At 36.1% G+C, this 23,253-nt stretch overlaps 1 protein-coding gene across 6 annotated transcripts in view; it reads right to left on the reverse strand.

Annotated features, from left to right (window-relative positions):
• Positions 1–23,253, reverse strand: part of CNTLN (centlein) — a 192,648-nt gene that overhangs the window by 86,275 nt on the left and 83,120 nt on the right. For 3 of the 6 annotated variants that reach the window (XM_082075481.1, XM_082075482.1, XM_082075483.1), the window contains 4 exons: positions 19,009–19,182; positions 12,445–12,573; positions 7,012–7,133; positions 4,101–4,226 (listed from right to left, as the gene is read on the reverse strand). In XM_082075481.1, the coding sequence (XP_081931607.1) occupies positions 4,101–4,226; positions 7,012–7,133; positions 12,445–12,573; positions 19,009–19,182 (551 nt within the window). The remainder of the gene's footprint in view (positions 1–4,100; positions 4,227–7,011; positions 7,134–12,444; positions 12,574–19,008; positions 19,183–23,253) is intronic. The other 3 variants (XM_082075485.1, XM_082075484.1, XM_082075486.1) reach the window with 3 other exon arrangements.

Consider the following 23,253-nt stretch of genomic DNA (forward strand, 5'->3'; position numbering starts at 1 on the left):
AACCAAACACATTACGTTGTGTGAATTTTGCTGATTATTTTAATTTTAATTTTTTCATTCCTTTCTAACAACACCAACAGAATAGCCTCATAAACAGTCTTTACTTGTAGTCAGTTCAGAAATTATCCAACCTAAAGGGCCACAACTGGGGTACCAGTGTAATCAACGTAATTCACAGAAGCACATAGGGTGAGGACTCCATTGCATGAATATTAAGAAAATTTTTTTGTTCCATCACTGCTTTTACAGTTCTGACTTGGGTCCTTTAAAAACTAATTTTAAAAATTGCACACTGTAGTAAAACGCATGCTTCTGTTTTCTTACATTTTAAATTATTTGTACTGCAGTGTGCCACATTCTCTCACTTAGCCCGGCTGTCATTTCCACTGAGCAACGTCCAGTCCAGCCAGTGAACATGCGCCTTTGTCAGAACCTCCCAACACCAGCTGCAGATCTAGGCTGCAACCGCTTTCAGCAAAACAAAAGGTGGTATTTCAGATTTAGCAAGCTTTTTATCCATCCAAAGCCTAAACGAATGCGTCATTATTTTCACAATATTTGGCTCTGCAGTATAAAATTACTAATATCAGTGAAAAGTAAAGAAGAGCCTTGAGCTATTAGATTTACATATTTTGCAGTAAGAAGCCTGCTATGTCCCAGCACTCCTAAAACTGAAGAACAGAAAGATTACAAAAGTAGTACATCTGTCAGAAGGCCCACACTCTGTAGGTGACACTTTTAAACACTGATGTAGCATGAATGCAATTCATTTCAAATGAATTTGGTACACAACATAGCTACTGAGTGTAACAGAGGAAAAAAAAATACTGTGGTATTTGGACATCATGGTAGCAATGCTGTGCGTTATCCATCAACATTCTCCAAAAAATAACTCTGACATCAAGTATTCTGAACTTCATGAAAACAGAAAACTTTGTACATTTTAAAAAAATAAGTGATTAACATAAGGCCTACACTGTGTATTTGTTTGTGTGTTAGTGTCCAGCTTGGAAGGTGCACAGTGTTTAATAGCTTACATGAACATCAAAGCAATCCCTCCCTGTGAGGAGAGGAAAACTTTATAAAAGACCTGACAAAGTAGTGGCTGACACAAAGTCTTTCCACCAGCTTTAACAGGATTTGGAATTAGGGACCACTGGAACAAATGACTTGCCAAGCAACTTCAGTTTTTCCTGACTTAAACCAGACTTCATAACTTACAAACTAATTGTTTACAGTGTGCTAATATTGGTAATGACTCTATTACTGGGCCATGCATCAATGGGGTTTCCTTGGTTTTACCCCATACTTACTTTATTATTCATCTATTTTCAGAACAATATATGTGCAAGTTATAGACATTTTACATCATAGTTCTACCCCTTGAAAGAAGGGAGGGAGAGAGGAAAGGAAGGCGGGAAGGAAAGATAATCTTCCTTACATGTAAAACAAACAATCCTGTGTTCCTAACATTCACTGTCTGGCCTAGTCATAGACAGAAATTACACATATTTGAAGTTAAAACAGATTTAAACCAAAATCAAATCTCTACACAGACACTATTCTATAGGCAATGCTGTGTTGGATTTGGCTTATAGGTGTTTTAAATCAACGTAAGCTAAAAATCAGTATGTCTATCAAATTAAGTGCATCCACAAAGACTATGGGCTAACCTGATTTACTTACACTGCTTGTAAAATCACACATTAAGTGCTTCCGACGGGGTCACAGACTCCTTCAGGCATCCACCTGTGCTGACATGGGGTCCTCCACAGGTTACAAGTTGGTCTCTGCTCCACCATGGACCTCCATGGGCTGCAGGGGGACAGCCGGCCTGACCATGGTCTGCACCGTGGGCTGCAGGGGAATCTCTGCTCCACCACCTGGGGCTCTTCCTGCCCCACTTCTTCACTGACCTTGGTGTCTGCAGAGTTGTCTCTCTCACAGATTGTCACTCCTCTCCCTAGCTGCTGTTGCACAGCCGTTTTTTTCCCCCTCTTAAATATGTTATCCTGGAGGCGCTAACACCATCACTGAATGGCTCAGCCCTGGCCAGTAGTGGGTCCAGCTTGGAGCCAGCTGCCACTGGCTCTGTCGGACATGGGGTGAAGCTTATGGCAGCTTCTCACAGAAGCCACCCCTGTAGCTCCCCCACTACCAAAACTTTGCCACACAAACCCAATAAAACATACAATATAAAGAAGCCCTATTCACAGATCTAAAAAGTATACTAAATTTAGTATTGCCTTTCTTAAGAAAATTAGCTCAGGTCTTGTTGATTTGCTTCAACAAATTAAAGACAGTCATTATTAGAGACAGACATCGAAGGCAGATATAAAAAAAACACAGGTGTTAAGTACACTTTCCTTACTTCCAGCTAACAGTAAGCTACATGGCCCACAAGAAGCAAAAAGCACCTAAAGCCACACAAGGAGTTCACCTTAATGATCACAGTGGTGCACTGGCTTCTTATGAAGTACTATACAGAATTTTAAGAACTAATTTTGACTTAAAAATTCTGTATTTCAAAGAGTTCAACCATTTGCTGATGCCACTTCACCACAATCTAGTCAAGGCCACTAGTCTGCAATGTGCTTGGCATAAGTGCATTCCCCATAAACGTGACTGCACAGGAGCTCTAGGAAAACAGTCCAACTGTACCAGCCTTCAGGGTGTGCACAATAAATAAGCAATCTCTCTTTCATGGCTTTGTGTGAAAAGGAGAGGCTTATGTTATTGCTCCTGAGTTGCTGTTGCCTGTGGTGCATGTGTTGATTAGTGACGGAGGGAGAATTACAACTGCAATTACATGTTAGCAAGAAAGTGTTCTTTCCTACATTAAAATCAAAATAAACATAAGAAACACATGTGATAATTTGTTGTGATCATTTCAAAACAGCAAACAAAGATGTGACGATGAAGTGACAAGAACAGGCACACAATTGTAACTGGTGGATGTAAGAATACTGCACGCAACCAAATACTGACACTATTGTATGTAACACACTAAAGCAGCTTATGGGAAACACAACTACACACTACAAAACCGTTTGCTGCTGTTGTAGTTCTGTGATAACAGCCTTCACGGTACTTCCACAAAATCAGGCTAAATTGGGACCCATTGGAAAAACGTATTTTCTGTTTTAATTTTAACTTAATGCTGACAAAAATAAAGTCTGAAGAAAAGTTTCTACAACTTCTTGGTTCTCAAATTAAAAAAAAAAATCAACTTGACTTACAGAAAGTGTTAAATACCAGCAAAGGGCTAATTATACCACACTAACTTCCTTTGTCTAGTATAAAAGGACATTTTCTTACTTTGCCTGACTGAGTATAATAGCCTATGAATTATGAGATCAAAGCAGCAAACTGTATATTTTCTAAAGTAAGAGTTTCCTTCACCAAGTTTTACACTTACTACAGCTAAAAGAGCTGCGTGAAGGGATCAGCACTAAACCCAAAGGACAGGCTGTGCACAGCAAGAAAGAGAGCAACTCCCTTGAGCTTTTTGCAGGTCACTACCAAGGACCATGTTAGCAGATCCACACCAGACCCTTAACAGGCAGCTCTGCTGCTACCAGTAATTAGCTTGGACAGCTCTGGCTCCAGGAGTAGCAGCAAGGCTACACCATAATGAGCTCAGCTGGGATTAGCAGGACAGGGCAGGGAACCAAGAGAGCTGAGGCATTCTGCATTGCGTATGTATCACAGAGATCAAACAAGGATGGCTGGCTAGGTTATCCCCTCACCACCTCATTCCAAAAATGAAGCACGGCAGTGTGTAAAATACAGGCTAATGAAGAGCGACACCTCCAACAGATGAGAGCCACATTAATTAACACAATCCCTAGATCATGGAATACAGTTTCTGTTAGTGCTAGCAAACTTGTAACTTGTCACTGATTTAAAAGGAAAAAAAAAAAAAAAAAGAAGAAGAAAAAAAAAGAGCTGATGTTTTTCTTTACTGCTTTTGGTAGAAGATGGTTTTATCTTGGAATTTTGCAAGGAATTCCTCTTATGTGGCCTGCAAAGTACTACCTTCAGAAAAAAGAAAAAATGCATGCTTCTTTATGTAAACACCATTTAAGAAACAAACTCACTTTTCAATCAGTAGCTTTTTGTGTTCGCTTTTGAAAAAAGCCAGTTTATTCCACATAGCATCAGAATCCTCTGGACAAAGCTGACGCAGGTCTGCAGGCTGGCATCTGCTTTTACCACTTTCAATCCTGTTTACGAGTAAAAAGAGTTGTCTGTTTTCAAGTATCTACATGTTTTAAGACCACAAGAATAAAAGCACCCTTGCTTTCAGAAAATACGGATTTTAAACTACAGCATCTATATTGTATGATGTATACATTCTGTGACGCTCAAACCCTTAAATATGTTATAATGGAAAAGTTCAGTTACGAACTTTCAGACAGAAATAGTGCTAGTATGGCACCATGGCTCTCAATTTACACGCAACAGAGCAGTGTCACCCACATTCATTCTCTCACCACTCCTTATGATACTGGTATGAGAAACCAGAAGGTGAAATCATCTCTTGCAAAGAAACAGGAGAGCCATCAGCTCCCCTAATACCCCTGCAAACCAATCTGGAAGATGCACTGATGCCCACTCTAAATCAAACTGTTGGTCTACTATCTAATGAAAGAATAAGCTACCTATGGATAAGATGATGTATCAGGAAAAAGCATATTGAATTTAGACACACAGAAAAAGAAAATAAAAATATTTCACAGTTTTTCTGGCATTAAAATGTTTTTATGCATTTTAGTAATGGAAAACATAAAAATTGTATTAAAATTGTTTATAAAATGAATTTTAAAGTCTCTGCAATTTAAATTCCTACTGGGTATAGAAATAAACTCTCAGAGAATGTGGTAGCCTCATAAGGCCCCCATCATCTTTGCAGTCACGTATGTCAGTGAAAGTTGTATGTACCTTGACAGGTGGATTTGGTCCCATCAGCTGCCATCTCGATAACAGATTCTAATCCATGAAGAATTAGAAAGAATGGTGCCCTTTGTCACTTACAGAGGATCAGAAGTGCCACATAAGTAACTGATACTGAGTTCTTAGTGCACAATTTACATTACACCAGTGATAGAAAGCTTTTGGAGATGCTGAAATAACAATATATGGTATAACTGTTTACATTTTCATTTCTGCATTGGGCATTTTCCTTTGTTTAAGCACATTCAAAAGGAAAACCAAACCCCTTTAAAAGCGATATTGTATGGCGGCCTCATACAATTCTGTTGTGATGACAAAAAACGATCAAAACTCTGTAATTTTCAGGTCATCTTATTTATAGATGAAAAAATCAGATGAACAAAAAAATATTTAGTATTGTACCTTCCCCAATACCTACTTTTCCCAAATATATTCCTATCAGGACACAAGCTGGTCCCATTTATTTTAAAAAGAAATAGAAGTTGGTTTTGACTCTCTTTTGCTCTTCTTCCTTTTTTTTTTTTTAAACTATCAGAACCAGAACACTCAGTGCTTCACTTTAGGCAGGTGAAACTTTTGTATGTTTTCTGCATTGGCCTCTTTGTGGTCCATGAATGCCTACTTAGCTTAGATACCGAATTAAAACATTTCATTGCATAAATTAACTATAATCCAATAGGTTTCAGTTGTTTGCACCTTGCACTGAATTTAAAATAGTGAGTTGGAAGACAAAATCATCCATGCTTTTCCTAAATAAGCAAAACCTTTCATCCTAATTTAAACAAAACTATTTGTTATTTATACTTGGATAATTAAAAAAGTCTTCCTGTCCTATCAATGAATGTAGTAGATCTGTACCTTACCATTATTTTCATCCACATTTTCTTTTTTTCTTTTTAAAAAGACAAACTCTTGTTACAGATATGCCAGAGTTATGTTAATCTACTCAGGTAGGCCAAAGCATCACTTATATATGAGGGACAATTTATCATTCACAGTAGGACCCTTTATGTCACCCGGGACTCTGAACAGCGAGCAGCTTTGCAGCAATTTCCATTATTCTCTTTGCAGGCACAAAGAGTTACAAAGTTTCTGTCAAGATTAGTCAGTATTGCTCTAATTACAAAAAAGAATTGTTTTAAGTAAAACACGTATGTATTTACTGAACTGTAGGTGCACGCTGAAGTACTAAAGCCAACAGGACACAAGGACCTGCTCAAATTACTTGCTTGCAACCTGAAAATCTTAGCAGTGTCTGATACCTGAACTGATATGAAATGTCTTCGCATCTCCAAATGTGTATGTTTACAAAAAATTCTAACTCTCCACTAAGGGCTTTAAAAAGAAAAAAAATAATTTCTGCATATATTTTTCAGTGTCTGTATAGAATTTAAGGCAGAATTAGACAGAGAACATTCACCATTTAAATTTTTATGTGGTAGAGTCTTTCTTCTTTCCATTTATCAAGATATATTACTGCAATATTTTCATAGAATGTTCAGAAATAATTCACTTTATAATCATTTAACAGATGAAAACACCCAGCCTTTCATGCACATACTCTTTATTTCCCCTCTTAAGAAGAGGATTTTAAAATCAGCTTCAGTTAATGTTTGAATCACTAAACATTCAAGAGGCTGTTATTTCTATATTGTTTAATGAATAAAATTATTTTTAAAACTATTTGAAACATAAGGAGCAATTGTTCTATTATTGAAAAATAAAAACATACACAGTCAACAAATTAATTGACTGGGGAATTAGACAAGCATAAATAAGCAGCCCTGGCAGACCTTTGTCCAGTACTCTGGCTCAAAATGAGATCCTAAATAAAATAAGTCAAGGTGTCAGCTCAATGCATTTTATTCTTGATTTCAATTGTAATTTTTCTCATATAGGGGTATACCATGTATTCTGCTTCAACAAAGGATGAAGTCTTGATCACCACATAGTGGCTTCTTCCTTCAAATCAAATTCTCTTTTGAATACCTGTATAATACTTCTGTTCAGATTTCTTGTGTAAGGGAAATGTTTTTAATGAGCTACGTAACTTACCTGCTATCGCCCTCTTCCCACTGCTTTAATTGCTCTTTTAGTGCTCTGTAGTTGGTCTGTAACATCTGCAGCCTCTCTTTGCATTTTTCATGGGCTGCTCTTAGCTCATCAGTTTCTCGAGTCTGTATAGCACCAGAAAAACAAAATTAAAGTTGGGCATAATGTAAGAGACTTTCACACAGATCACATGAAACTAAAGCTCTGCTCAAGTAACTCTTAAGAGCCTCAGAACTCTAAGTAGAAATATGAGGAATCACAATCCCTGAGGTCAAATTTTTCTTATTCTTACTTTGGCAAATTTTGGTAATTTGAGAAAAATTACTTGAATTTTTTTTCATGTTGCCGAGAAGTTTTAAAAAAATTACTACCAAAATGTCAGTTTTCATCTTGTGAATGCATTGGCCTAATACACCTACACAGGCTGAAAAAGGATTGTTTGCACTGTCTTTTCCTCCAAACTTTTTTTTTTTCTTTTTTAAATTTTTTTCTTCTCCATGGAAAACTAATCTATGTATTTTCAAGGGAAACACTGGCCACCCTGAGGTCCATATTAAAAAAAATAATTTTAAATGGCTTCAGGATTTCCTCAGATACTAGTTTATTTCTGTAAATACATAAAAACCTGCAACACCCAGCCTTTGTCCTCTAGTTATGTAACAAGCAGGAAATAAAAACAAAATTTGCAATAGCTTTATATAATCAAAACCACATGAAAAAAGTAGTCTCTTTTTACAGAATGAAATTAAGATATACCTTGATTTATATTACAGGATAATGTCATGCAATTTCAGAAAAAGGGTTTCCTAAGTGACAATACTGCTCTGAAAAAAAATTAACATTGAGTAGAACATTCCGCAGTATAAAGCAAGCCAAATTCTTGCACACGGCAGTAAAGAATTCACCAGACACTATCTGGTAGTAAAATTTGCCCTCAGTGCTTCATTGTCAGCTCAATGGGAGCTCTGCTTGTCGAGCAGCTACAGAACATGTTCCTTGATCTCTAAGTAAATCACAATACTTTATTTGCATGCATTCTAGCTTATATGCAACAAGAGCTTTTCTGCATTAGTCAATCAATAAGATACACCAACAGTCAGCGCTGTAAGTAATAAAAATTAAGGCCCACTGAAAACAACATGGCAAGAGTTTCTACAATAGTGCCAACTACAAAGTACCTAGACTAAGGTTGGCTTCTAAGATGCAGCCTAGCTTTCATGACACATAAACAAAGCTGAAAGATGCCAGCTAAAATTTTAGGTACTAATATATATAAAATTTCAGAACTTTTCTAGAAGAGACTCAGCCAACACACAAAGCAGATTTAGGAATAAGCAGGTACCAAAGTGAGTTTACCATTAAATACATTTCCAAAGTGGTGGGTTTTTTTTTTCTAAAACAACCTCTAAGCCAGATACATTTATAAATTTAGAATTGCTTAAAAAGTACTCTTGACTGGTTTTGAGTAGCTCTTAAATACTAGAATGATATTAAAAACAATCACAAAAATAATAGGATATATTTGTGACAAATGACACAGACACAATTACCAAGCTTTCTTGACACTAGAACAGGAAATTTTTATAAGAGTTCAATTACAAATGCTGTGTTTTCAAGAGAAGTTCACGAAATCATTATTCTGAGATTGTCTGATATTGCTAGTGAGCACTGATCAAGTCTGGCAAGCTCTGTAAAATAATCTCTTCACCATAAATCCTCAGAATTTTGTAGCTGTCAATGTCCTTTCAGAGATGCAACCAAGTGTAGAATTTGGCCTTTCCTGTTTATGAATCTACATGTTTTATTATTGCTTACCTGTTACATTGTCCATTCTGTTACAGTTATTCCCTTCCCTTATCAGTTGCTCTGCTCTCACAGAAATAGAAATTAAGCAATTAACTGTCCTAATCACTCTCTTTTATTAAATTATTAAATGTCCTGGGTTTGTTAAAAACAAGACCAGTTCTCCTTTAGTGATTTTTCCTTTCAGCGAAGTTCTTCTAAGTGCCTTCTAAGTAACTGTACTTCCCTGAAATTAGCTGCATGGTTTTTTTGGACACTTTATTAAATTTATTAAATTATTATATCAGAACTTTATATTCATACTGTAAATTCCATAATCTCAGTTAGTTCCACCTCTCACTGATTATGTTATTATTTTTAATAGTTGCATAGTCTTGTGTACCTTTTTCTATATATTGACAGAATGGGAATGAACAACCACCTCTAGCAGTGATGTATCTCCAGATTATTCTCCAGCTCTCCACTGTCATTCCATAGTACTTCCCATGCAATAGCGAAAGACAGAGTCCAGTTTGCACAAGGAAAAATCCAACTGCTCACCAAAAAGCCATTTTGCTATTTGCAGGCAGCTCACACAAGCCAAAATATTCTACTCAATCCCTTAAAATTTTGTTGAAATTGATCTGTAACAACTTCTGTTACAGTAAAAATTGAACTACAATGGAACTAAAAAAAATATACTGATTCAATTTGTTGACTACTCTTCTCAGGCTCACAAGAGGTGAGGAACCGAACCAACACAAAAATAGCTTTTTCCACAAGTAGCTATGTTGAAATGCCACAATATTAACATATTTTCAGCATCTGAACAGCATACATGGAACAGGACTATATATGATATCTAAACTAAATATAATGGTGTGCACTCACTCACATAAAGAAGTATCAAGGTGGCCCTAAGGACTGATCTACGTATTCTAGTTCCAATTCTCTCCAAAATGTTAGAAGTTTAAACAAAAAGGATGAGCAAATTTGAAGCAAAGATCCCCTATTGCTTTTGAAAACTTTCCAGTTAAAGACAGGAAGATCTCCTCTAGGCTACACCAGGGATCATGGTTCTAGAAACATAATATAGGAGAAGAGAACATATTCTTAGTTCACATCAAATATCTAACTCTCAGCAACCAAGCTCCTGCCCACTTCTTAAAGACCAACAGTAGATTGATGTACTTATGCTTTGGACGATTTTAAATAGCAGCTTGATAATTTGTTATCCAAAAATCACTAAAATGCCCTTATTTACGTTGATATTCTGTTTTCTAAACTAGAGTACTATCTGGCATGTTCTGACACTTTTTAGTATGTCCTGGACCGCAGAAATGAAGCCAATTCTGTACCAAAACTACAGATATTCTGAATTAACATGACTACCCTATTTTTATTAGAAATAAAGACCGTAAGAGTTAACATTCCTTGGCCAAAAATGAGTCAGCTGTGGACAATAGCCCTTTTCTGTGCCTTTGTAATACCAACTGGGGCACCAAATATTCCTGTTCCTGAAAATCCCTTATAAAAGGTGTTCTTTTTATTATTATTATTTCAAAATTGTTGCCAATTTTGCAAAAGGACTGATGGATAAAGTCACAATTTCACCTTCAGAATATGTATCATCAGTACATTCATTGATAGAGCAAGCATTTTTCTGAGCAAGTATATTTCAAGTAATCATATAGCAAACACTTTGTTTGAGGATGCAATAATGCAAGTGCCAGTTATGAAAATGTTGACCACATGCATTGTACAATACCAACAGAATTATTCTGACATTAGTGTTATGATAGCTGAGTTCGCTGTCATGCTGGCAATAGCCTCATTGAATTTTGAAAGTAGTGCCACAACAGCGTTTAATATGTTGACCTGGTCCTCTACAGCGTCTTTTCAAGCAATTAAAGCATTCTGCAAAAGAAGAATAGTAGCTTTCCTAGAGAAAACGCAAGGAGTTCATATATTCAGTTTCAAGGGGAGATATAAGTCTTAACTCTTAAAGACCTCATGGATTAACAGCTGTAATAGATAGAGATCCCACTCTTGCAACATAATAAAGCTGCATAGGTTGTTAAAATATGCTTTTAAGATGAAATGGAAGAAATTACAAAGGCAGTATGGCGAATGGTAAAAATTATGAGGTCATGCAGAATCTGTATCTGCTTAGAAAATCAGAGTGCTTCTCTTCACTTCTCTTTCCAGAAGAAAACACAAAGAAATGTGGAACTCTCTATCATGTAAGACAAGAACCAGACACAGTGATGTGCGAGCTTTGCTGCCAAGGGCAGAGCAGCTGTGGTCCACAGTGCCAGAATAATCTGTAGCATCAGTGCCTGGCAAGCCAACTAAAAGTAACAAACAGAAGGCCTGCCAAAGGCCAGTTCTCAGGTAAAGCTGGCAGGACGTGCCTTAGATTTCTCAATAGAGAGAAAAAAACAAATCAAAAAATTAATCTTCTTACTCCCATGAACAAGAAGCAAGATGGGCTGTAAGACTAAATTTTAAATCTAAATCTTCTTTCCTGTTCATACACTCTGTGTGTGTTAAGACAACACAACAAACTCTGTCAAATATACAGGGTGATAAGCTTTTGCCTTTATGCCAAAATACAATCCCTACTCACATCTTTTCTAAATCTGACTTATCACATGAGTGTCTTTTTGCATGAGGCAGGAGCTCAGGACAGTGGTTTGTATGGTTCCCCAATTTCTTTCACTTAATTTCTCACAGCATGTTCAATGTAACCAGTTCTGCTTTAGGCTACATATACTGAATATATTTTTAAAATTTCATAACTCTGAACTAACATAAGCAACAACAACAGCAAAAAAAAGAAAAATAATAAGAAAATTAAAACTAAAAATAAGAAAAATGAAATATATATATATATTTTTAAAAAGAAATAAAAGAAAAAATAAAAGACAAGGGAGAGGAAAAGAGAAGAGCAGAGAATAGAAGGAATTGTAAATGTTTTGGAAAATACAACTCAGGATTGGGTTTTGCATTCTGAGGTGTAATTTGAAACCAATGGGTCATTCTAAAGGCACTATTTTTGAAATAAATAAGCAAACAAACAAAAAATCTATAAAACAGGGACAAAATGGGAAATTGCAATACATGCTCAGTTAAGCTTTTCTACCAAAGCTTGCGGGGGGATGGTTTTTATTGAGCTTTTTTTTTTTTTTTTTTTTTACAGTATTTGCTGGAGGAACAACTTCTGAGCCATAACTTCTAGAAGTACAAGGGGTATATCTGTTCCAAGTAATCGACTTCAGCATTTTAAAATACTGGCTTCACTGTACAGAAAAACAATTTCTTTGTAGTTTCTGCTTCACTTTCTTTCTACATGAATACACGAATTTCTCAGAATATATATTCTCAGACAAAAAATTTTGAAAATGTATTTAACAAGTATTATTGATGACCACTTGAATTAAACTTCCATAGGACCACAGAAGTACCAATACAAGATTCCTAACAGTAAAGGAAAAAGGTAAACTAATGGAGAGTGCTGTCTTATGCTAATACACTTACAGGTCATAACAATATGTACTTTTTGCATTTTTAAAATGTCTGTTTATTTTGGTATATCTTCATCTATACAAGCTTATAGCTGGAGGCTTTTTATTTTTATTTTTTAATGTTCACCTTTAGCTGTAGTGTCTTCTGTAAGTTTTCAATCTTCCTATTTTCAGCTATTTTAAGCTTCCTTAGCTCCTCTGACTCTCTAAAAGAGCTCTTTGGGGACAGAGACCTTGAACGTTTCACAGGTGGCTCCTGGAGAATAAAACAAGGACATGGTTGAACTAGTTGGAACACCGGATTATGAAAGACATGCAGAATTAAAGAAGAAGTAATTTTGAATACTAATAATGAATTATAAAAAAAAAAAAAAATCTGCATGGAATACCAGAGAAATAACAAGCAGAATTACCACAGCGCTACCACTAAAGGTTTCTCTGTGACTCGTTAATGAGAATATTCATTTACATTTACATTGTTTCTTTCAGAATAATGATGTCCCATTAGGGAAGACTAAAGGGTTATAGACTCAGAAATGCAAGAAACCTCATTACAAAGGAGGGGATAGAGGCTGGTCTAATTGCTCTATAAGGGTCCAAGGTTACACTTGATAGGACAACCAGAAACAAGAGGGAAAGGATTTTTTTCCCTTTGAAATAGTTTAACACACTGTGAAGTTGAAGGAACAATATGCTTGAGGAATATAAATACAACAGACAGTAGATCTTATACCGTAATGACCATATGGTCATTAACTATAATGTGACTAACTAGAGACAAGAATATGTGTTTATATTATGTACAGCTTCATATAGCAATCTGGAAAAAGAATATGCGAAAGTAACACTTAAACTGGGCAGCTTTCTTGTTCATTCTATGTCATATGTCCTTATGGCAAAGGAAAAAAGACCTCATCAAATTAGACTTTCTGATTTTCTGAATAACTTTGGTTAAGGACAGAGAAATATGAACACACAATACCAATAAGGCAAAATGCTATTGCATAAACACATAAACTCAAACAAAAACTAAAGATCAGTTGTAATTATTGTTGTTGCATGCTGCCATTTTCACTGTAAAATGACTGATTTACAACAAAAGGAATTCAGGACAAAGTCTTCTTGAATACTACATATCTCAACACTTTTCCTATTTCATTAAATTAATTTAACCTTAAAGAAAATCTTAACTAGCAACTGGTATCTTTTTTCTTTGACCATTACCTTCCAGTACTACATGTTTACAAGACACCGTATACCACACTTTCACTTTATATCATAGGGGTTTCCAAAAACGAGGAAAAAAAATACTGCGAAATATCAGAAAATAATAATATCACACATTTAAGAACTTAAATATTGCCAGGGTGGTTTTGGGTTTGCTTATGAAAAGTGCCTGAATGATATGGGGAAAAAAACAAAACAAAACAAAACAAAAAACCAAAACAAAACAAACAAAAAACAACACACCACCAAACCCAAACTAAAGGTACATTTAGTACTTTTTAGTACATTTAAAATCTGAATGTCAAGTGGACATATTTTCATTTTCCTGTCAGTTCCTTTACATAACAGGAGAAACTGGAAGAAAGTTTTAATGAACATTTATAACATTATTTCCAAATTTATGGTTTTATATTGTCAGTATAACATTGTACTAAGTGATTTCTTTGAAATAGTATGATTATTTTTTTTCTAATAATATTTCTAATAATCCAATCTACTCATATTCAAACTCCCAGATTTCTTGATTAAAACCTAGACATAAATAAAACTCTCATCATCCACATTTCGTAATTATTGCATGTCCATACTATTTTTTTCTTAAAAATCTAGAATGTGTTATTTTTCAACAAGTGTTTCCTAGTTAAACATCATGCTTGTATACAAAGACTTGGAAAATATATGAAATCCTGAAATTGGGAATAAAAGGCCAAAGCACTGCATTTTTTGCCAAAGAGAAGGACAACCAAGGAAAGTGGATCAACCAGTACCAGACTGCTATGAGTAACTAAGAGAGACTCTACAGTGGAATGGAGAAAAAGGAAAAAAAATACAGAAAAATACAAAATTCAGTCTTGCTCCTTTAATCAAAGGTGATCAGATACAATGAGTACACAATGTTTTTTATTCATATTTATATATATATATATATGTATAGATACATACATAGACTTCATATATAGCTACTCAGGATTGCACTGTGAATCTTCTTCACAGAGGCAAGGTACAGAAAAACAACAGAGAAAAATTCTAACTATTGATGGACTTGGAAACAATTCCCTGTGAGAACAGGTGGGACTGATGATGTGCACTAAGAAACAATCTATTGTTTCAATATGTTTTTACCTGTTTAGTGATCAGACTAGAGGTCTGTGGAGAGAAGGGGCTGTGTCTGCGCTTTACAGCTGCACATAGGTAGTCTGAAAGCAATCTTTGTTAAGAAGGCAAATAGTTTGATTTTCCTACCAAGATAGAAAAGACTATATAGTAAAATACACTGTAATTTGATTGCCTGGGGCTGCTACAAAACTCCGTTTGGAAGATGGCATCTGTAACACCCTTCTCACAACTGCGAACTTGGCTGCTGCCAGGTTTGGGATTTAATTTTTAATTCGGTGCTAAAATTCTAAAGTAAATTTAGACATACCTGTATTAAATTGTAATGCGTTAAACGTTTCATTTCCTGAATGTTTAGGAGTAAGAAAGTTCCAGGTTTATGAGCAAAGAATGTTAATCCAAGTCAGTAAAGGGTAACAACAGAAGATTTTTCATCAAATGATCCTAAAACACATTCACAAAAAACTAAGCCAAACAGTAAAAAACAGATAAACAGACCTTGTAATATTAATAGATTTGAAACTTTGTGACACAAGATTTATTTTAACGAAGTAGCTGGTAAGTGAATGTGACACACATTAACTGTTAACAGGTACAGGAAGCAAAAAAAGAAGAGGTGCCTCTTTCTTAACAACCTACTGTTACCCGCCTGCACCATGAAGGACACCAGGGGACAAAGCTGAAAAGAGTCACATGCTCGAATTCAACAGGTCCTATGTTAGAAGGAGCCCCATAACAAGTCAAAAAAAAAAAAAAGGCAAACAAGGAAAGCCGGAGTTCTTACTGAAATGTCTCAGAGAGCTTTTCTACACACACAGACCAAATCAGTGTCTTCCAGAATAAAGCAATGAAGACAGTGGGCAGAAATCTTAGTGGTTTTTATCAGCTGAAGTAACAGAAACATTGTGGAGGCTGAAATAGAGGCTAACAAGATACAGGTGGGTTTTCTGGAGGGGTAAAATAGCAAGTTCTTGATGTTTCAACAGGAACTTGATGCATACTACAAGTTAGTTAACTCATGCCTTTTAATACCTTGACATTATAGACTTACAGGAATGCTATAGAAAGTATATCAATAAAAGGCAATTATAACTCCCATGCATCTTCATACAATGGGAAAGCTTAGCTGGGAAAAAAACTAAGGCAGTGTTACTGTATCGACCACCAGGCATGAATGGCAGTTTAATTAGGTAACAGAAATCATACATAGCCCACAAAGTTACAAAGCAAAGGAGTGGAGCATCTCCTTTACGAGGAAAGGCTGAGGGAGCTGGGTCTCTTTAGTTTGGAGAAGAGGAGACTGAGGGGTGACCTCATGAATGTTTATAAACATATAAAAGGTGAGTGTCACAAGGATGGAGCCAGGCTCTTCTCGGTGACAACCAATGATAGGACAAGGGGTAATGGGTTCAAACTGAAACACAAGAGGTTCCACTTAAATTTGAGAAGGAACTTCTTCACAGTGAGGGTGACAGAACACTGGAACAGGCTGCCCCTGGGGCTTGTGGACTCTCCTCCTCTGGAGACATTCAAAACCCACCTGGACACATTCCTGTGTAACCTCATCTAGGTGTTCCTGCTCCAGCAGGGGGATTGGACTAGATGATTTTTCAAGGTCCATTCCAATCCCTGACATTCTGTGATTCTGTGAAAGTGTAAGCTCTAACAAGAGCTCGAGGAAGACCAAGCAACTAACTCCTAAGTCTTCATACAAAACAGGACTCAGCTGTACCATCTTCTACAGAGATTGCACTGTGGGTGTTACAGCTTTTAATCACCACATCATCTGTTTCAGAGAGTATGACTGTAGGCATGGGATTTGAATTTCTGCAACTCACAACAAACAACACTAGACTATATGTATATATATATATATATATATATATACATATCATTGCATTCTGCAGAACCAAACATAGGTGGAAGCATACAGTTGTGTGGCCACACATCCCAATTTATCACACTGGTGGCAAGCTCCCATTTTGCTTTTTTTTTTTAATACCTACCATTGCTTCATCTATCAAAATGTTTGGCTTTTTTAGGCAGAAAGTAATCAAAGCAGTGTCATTCTGATTAGAAGTGATTCCTGCTTATTTGTCCTTTTCAATCTGGGAAGCCACATAAGGGGGAACAAAGGGTTAACACAAGAGTATTTGTGAAACCAAATGGATCACCATTGTAAAATAAGATTTGCATATCCAACATATTCTTCCTGTCAAATCATGCACTAATAACTTCTGTCATTAATACTTTTTGTCACAAAAGACTGAACAACAACGTAATGGGAACATATGTCATTGCAAAGGAAAATCAGTGAAGACAGCAATAGTACCTTTTCTACTTCGTATCTGTATTTTGTGATCCTAAAGCTGGAAAGTTTCCACAATTTTCCTTACTGTCTTGCCTAAATACAAAGGATTTGTAGCCTGTCAATTTAGTTCCCAAAACCTTTAATAGGTAACTGTGTGCACATGTGAAAAAGTGCACCTATCAAACAACCCTGATTACTGAAAGGGCACGACTAGGATCTACATATCAAAACAGGATAATATCCTCTACAGAAGCATTTAAAAGTTTGTATTTAGTTTTACTCAATGGACGTAATTCCTTTACTCCTGACACAGTTATCAGTCCATGACAAACACAGTACTCTTATTTACATTATTCTGAGGAAACAATAAATAACATTGTAGTGGGTTAAACCAACCCAACGGTTCACTCACCAGGGCAGAAGGACAAAACAGGATGGAAAAGTTAATGGCTTGAGAAAAAGAAGTTGAGATTGCTTACCATTTACCTTCACGGGCAGACTCTAATTGGAGAAAATTCATTTAAGTTATTGCCACTTAAAATAGATTTGGGGAGTAAGAAATAACGAAAATATTAAACCAACACCTTCCCCCCTAAGCTGCTTCCCAGGCTCAATTTCACTCCTTCACTCCGGACTCATCTGCCTCCTGCTGAGCAGTGCAGAGGGGCTACAGACAGTCCATTACAGCTCCTCTCAGCCACTCTTTCCTCCTCACACTTTTCCTTTGCTCCAGTGTGTGGCCTCTCCAGAGGCTGGAGTCCTCAGGATAAACCTGCTCCAGAGTGGGGCCTCCATGGGCCACAGTTCTTGTCAGAAGAACTTGTTCCAGCATGGACTCCTGTCCACACTCTGCAGTTTCCATGAGGAAATATCCTTCTGCTCTGGTGTGAGCTCCTCCATGAGCTGTGGTGTGGACATCTGCTCCATGTGGTCTCTCTCCATGCACTGCAGGGAAATACCTGCTCCAACACCTGGAGCACCTTCTGCCTTTCCTCCTCTGACCTTGGTGTTTGCAGGGCTGTTTCTCACCTTCTATTCTTCTCTCTCCACTGCCTGTGCAGCATTTTCTCCTTTATACACACATTTTCATGGAGGCACTACCACACACTCCTAAGCAAATGTTCTAAAATATGTCTTTTCCCAAACAATAGCATACAGTGCAGGATATTGAGAAAGAGCAAGACATACAGGTTTCAAACAAAATGTTACAAGATATCAAATGTGGGAAAACCAGGAGACTTCTAAAGAAGCATAATATGGTGGTTCACCCTCGTAGACTATTTACACCACACAGCAGCATGTTCCTATTTGCTTCCTTGCTACAGAAATCTCTTCCAAGTTTCCCATACCCTATACACTCACAATTTAAAAGAAGTTTTTAGATGAGGAAGAGGCTGAACACACTGAAAAACATAATGACTTTGACTAATTTATTAAAACAATTTAAGCTGTAGAATTATGTATGGATCTATTTCATTAAATATACTTCATAGATGTTACTGTTACCTTGTGCCTAAAATTAACAGCAAGTCATAACTGAAGAGGCAGTCCAGCATTACACAGAACAATAGAAAGTTCAAAGTTTAAACTTTAAAAGGACATTACTGCCATTCTTCATAGAAAAAATACCACATCGTACTTCAAAAAACAAGACTTTGAAAAAAGAATCATTTATAAAATCATAATAATAACCATTTACATTTCTCTCACTTTCCTTCCAGGGAAAGACAGTCATTCTAATATACACCACAAAATATCTGATAAATATTCATTTTAACAAATCTACAAAGAATTTATCCTTCAAATATTTCATTTAATTAAGAATCCCTTATTCAGTATTTAATAAGGTAAAACCTTCTACTCCCAACAGCTATTTTAACAAGTCTTTGGCAGATAACACAAGAACCATTCAAACAAGCTTCCAGAATTATAAGCAGCATCAACAGATATTAAAATTATTATCTGGACCCTTGAGCAAAAATGTTTGGCTTTACCAGCCTGACTTAGACACAAATACACAAGACAATACAACTATCCTACCTTACGCTTTCTTCCAGTCCTTATATTGTTGCTTTCCAGAGTATCTGAAGCATACAAATTACACTCTGCTAGGTTAAGACTTGCCGCCTTTAATTTTTCCTGTAAAAGTTCAATTTCCGATTTTTGCACTGCAATAAGACACTCTAGCTCACTTAAAGAAGGCTGTTGAAATACCTAGAAAATGACAGTATAGGTATATTACATTAACAACAAAAAATCAGAAGCATAACAGATCATTTAGATAAAATTGCGTAGAGAAACACAACATTAGCATTATTACAGGAATGTAGGAGAGCTGTAAATAATTCTGCTTTTTAAAAGACTCATGAATCCATAATCAAAACCAGACCCCAAAGAGTTAAACAAACATTTTCACACCATCGCCACCACATTTTCCAAATTCAAATGTACAGCCTTAACAGTGGTTGTTTTATACAGATGTTTTTTCTGCAGCAACTTATTCTGCTATTGGTATCTTGTATCTCACATACCATCAATATTTCTTGACACAATATTACACCTCCTAGACTTGTTTCTGCTGAAATTTTAAGTTGGTAAGTATGACCAGCCTATCAAACATAGGGAAAAAAACCAAAGAAACAAACATACAAGAAAACCACCACTATAACTGCATATTCTGTCAATAAAAATATTCATAGTTAAAAACTACCTCAGAAAAGTACCTCTTTGATGTAAATCTACAACATGCATCCACTACGTCCATAAATTTGGAAAGCACAAATGTTGCAGTCAAACTGAAGACTTCAAGCAAAAATAGACAGTAAACCTAGATCACAGTGTTGCTAAAGGCAGATCTGTCGCTTCATGGAGCCACTGAATTCCAGGACCCTTCCCAGCTATCAATCCACTCATAGCAATTCCCTGGCACACCACCACACCACTGCGCACTGCTCACCTTGGCCAGGTTACAAAATCTCTGCAGACCAAAATATATTTTCACTGGTACCAGCCATCTTTAAGTCATATCCCCGATGTTCAACAGCGGACTCGTATGTACACATGACCGAGAGTGGTCAAGTTACCACAGCTTGATAAATTACTCCTTGTCAGGTGAGTTTTCATTAACTGTCTGCGATCACACCCCCCTGCGTTACAACCACAAGGCACAACACTATTAGCTTAGCACCAGCAACAGCAACCTGCCTGTGGTGGCAATCTGTGGCAATCACAAAGTGAAACGCTTTATCTCAAACTTCCTCGGCTGTGCTTTAAGGCTGGGGACAGACATTCACCTTGCAACAGCTGTGCCAGACAAAGATGCTATAATTCCCAGGTGGTCAACACGACCAGGCAGCTGGATGCTAGCACTCCAGCACTAGCACTGAAAGAAGGAAAGGTGTAAACGCCCTACCTAACCGATCGCATAAATAAAAGGGCAGGTTAGTTTAAAAAGTCAATGCAAGTGGCTTGAGCTGACCCAGCTGACCTTGTATTGCACTGATGAGGGCAAACTCATGAAACCTTCATTGCCAGCAGTGCTCTTACAGCAATGACAAACAGCTAGGAAAACAGTGAAGTCTACAACCAGCAAAGCTTGATTCAGAAGACAACTTTGTCAAGACTGACTGAAAGTTTTATTTCTGACAACCTGAATTGCTTGCAACTGTTTGAGAATATTCTTAAGAAAAGCACTAATTTCAACAGAGAAGACAAAATCTGGTACAATTATCACTTGGTCCTTCTATCTCAGTTACTGGTATGCTCCAAGCAAAACAAATCACGTATAATGACAAAATCAGAAAAGGCAGTATAAAAAAGGTTAAGCAAACCAAAAAGTCTTCAAATTCATGCCAATCAAGAAAGGAGATGGTCCAAAGCTGACTAAAATCAAACAGGCACCCTAGTGAACTTCATTAATGGGCAGAGCCATTTTGTTTCTTTCTATGCAGAATATGAAGCTTTTCATAAAGCCTATTTTAAGCTCACACTTTATACAAATAAATCCCAAAATAGAAATACTAAGCATTTATTTCAGAAAAAGCACAACTCCTCATGCAGCAAACAAGCACAGTAAAGTTGTCAGAGACTAAAAGTCGCCCATGCTTTTGCTGACTGCTCCTTAAATAATTTCTGTTGCTCATTTTGCATAATTTAGGCCATATGTCGTTGCAAACAGATGTAATTTCCACCTATGATCAGCAAAAGGCCAGTTTATAACTAAAAGAGAACTCCACACAGACGAAAAAAGAGGAAAAAAAAAGAAAATAGAAAAATGAGGAGTAGAGAACACATGCACTGAAAAGAACATTTAAAAGCAAACTAGGCTTTTCTTTCATTTGACCAAAATCTTGGCACTATATAAAAAGAAAAAAATTTCCAGCAAAACCCAGAAGACAGAAATAGTGCCAGCAGGTAAGGGAAATATATGTAAGTTATATAATTTTGTTAAACTTGACTTTTATTCTGTCTTATTAAGAGAAATACATCTACTAACTTGCCCCATTCTACTAATTGTACAATTACATTGGTAGCTACAAAAAGAATCAACAGCTTCAATCTATTTTCATCATTTTAATTCATATTACCATTACTTTTAAAAGTCTACAACTTTTAAAGGTTGCTCACCTTTGAACCATAAGCATTACACAAATTTAGCTAACAATTAACTTCTTACTCTATCACTACTTCTTAATTTCTTTCAAAATCAAATATAGAGTACCTAGAAATGTAAATACATTTAAGAGTCACACATTATATCAAATCCTTGTTCTTCTGTGTCAATTAAGTTGTGCTACTGACTTCAATAAAACTGATACATGAAGAGTTCTCTATTTGTTTTGGATTTTTTTCCCCTACTCTTTTCTTCTCCCAAAAGAGAGCTCTAGAAATTACCATGCAGTGACACTTATTTCAAATTAAAATACTGTAAAGGCACAGTTTCCAATAAAACTCTTGAAACAGTCTTTGTCCACACACATAAACACACATAGTTCTTGGTAAACTAAACCCAAAAAAACCCCAATCTTAACTTATACCTCCAAAATGTCTACGGTTTTACCCTCTACATATTCAGTAGATCATTGTTACCAATACAGAACTTCCTGTATAATTTGGGTCTACAATATCCTCAAAACCTGCTCAATTTCTTAAGTGTGCTGTGAAGTTTCTTCAGTTTCTGGAATTCTCAAAATCCAGACATAACCTAAGAGAACTATTCAAAAATGGATGTTTTGTTTATCAATGGACTTCAGTTTAAGAAGAGCTAGGTAGCATTTTCTGTTAAATTTAACATATGATAAATCTTCCTCTACATTTCCTAGCCTAGAAGACTTTGTTTACTCAAATATCAAGAGGATCTTTAAACCTGAATTTTTAAGACATAAAAAGAGATCTTCCAAAGATAGAAAGCTGGGTGAAATTTTTCTCTCTGGTATTTTGTTTCAGATTCATGTCTATTTATATTACTACACTTCTAAGTTCCAGATATCCTGGTTAAGAGAAAAAAAAATTACAAAAATCAAATTATTTAGTGAAATGATTTGGCTATTATGAAAACCTCAACTCCTTCTGTATAAAACATGACTTTATGAACAACCCAGAGTTCCAAGACTTATTAATTAACATATAAGTGCAATGTTGTCAGATCCTCAGAAAGAAACATGATCTTTTCTTGGCTTTTTGCTTTCTAGCTTTAAATCTGAACTCTTATTTGTAATCTAAGAACTAAAGGAAATAGTGTAATTAGTAAGGCAAAGATGGCAAATAATTTGGACTATAATTGAGCTCTGAGTTTAAAATTCTAACATTATCAGATAAAAGCACAATATTGTGTTTCAAGACTGCAGAAAGCATTCAACATCCAAGCTCTGTAGGAAAAATAGAGTTGTTTAAGAGCAAAGACCAGAAGTTTGCAATCCAGAAAAACAAAAACAAATTACATGCTAAAAGGCAGCAGAGGCTCTTCCACAGCTTCTGTCTCAGAATTATCATTGTAGATTTTTGATCCTATGAACTGAAATAGTAACTCACCTCAACAAAGGGCTCCAGGAAGGTTCACTTCCTAAAGTCTATTCTCAATCCTACGTCTAAAACTAAAATTCGCATGAGATGGTCATTTCAGTGTACTCATAATATTAACCTTCTTCCCAGTGCAGCAAATGAAGGCTTTCTCTTGGGCTTAAGCATCTTAGACTAGATTCTACCTGCATTACAAAGTCTAGATTAATAGAATAAAGGTTTCTTCTTTCACTCAGCAAAATCAGTTTATATCATATGCCATTTTAT

The sequence above is a fragment of the Streptopelia decaocto genome (assembly GCF_964273445.1).
Source record: "Streptopelia decaocto genome assembly, chromosome: Z".
In the NCBI taxonomy this organism is placed as follows: domain Eukaryota; kingdom Metazoa; phylum Chordata; class Aves; order Columbiformes; family Columbidae; genus Streptopelia; species Streptopelia decaocto.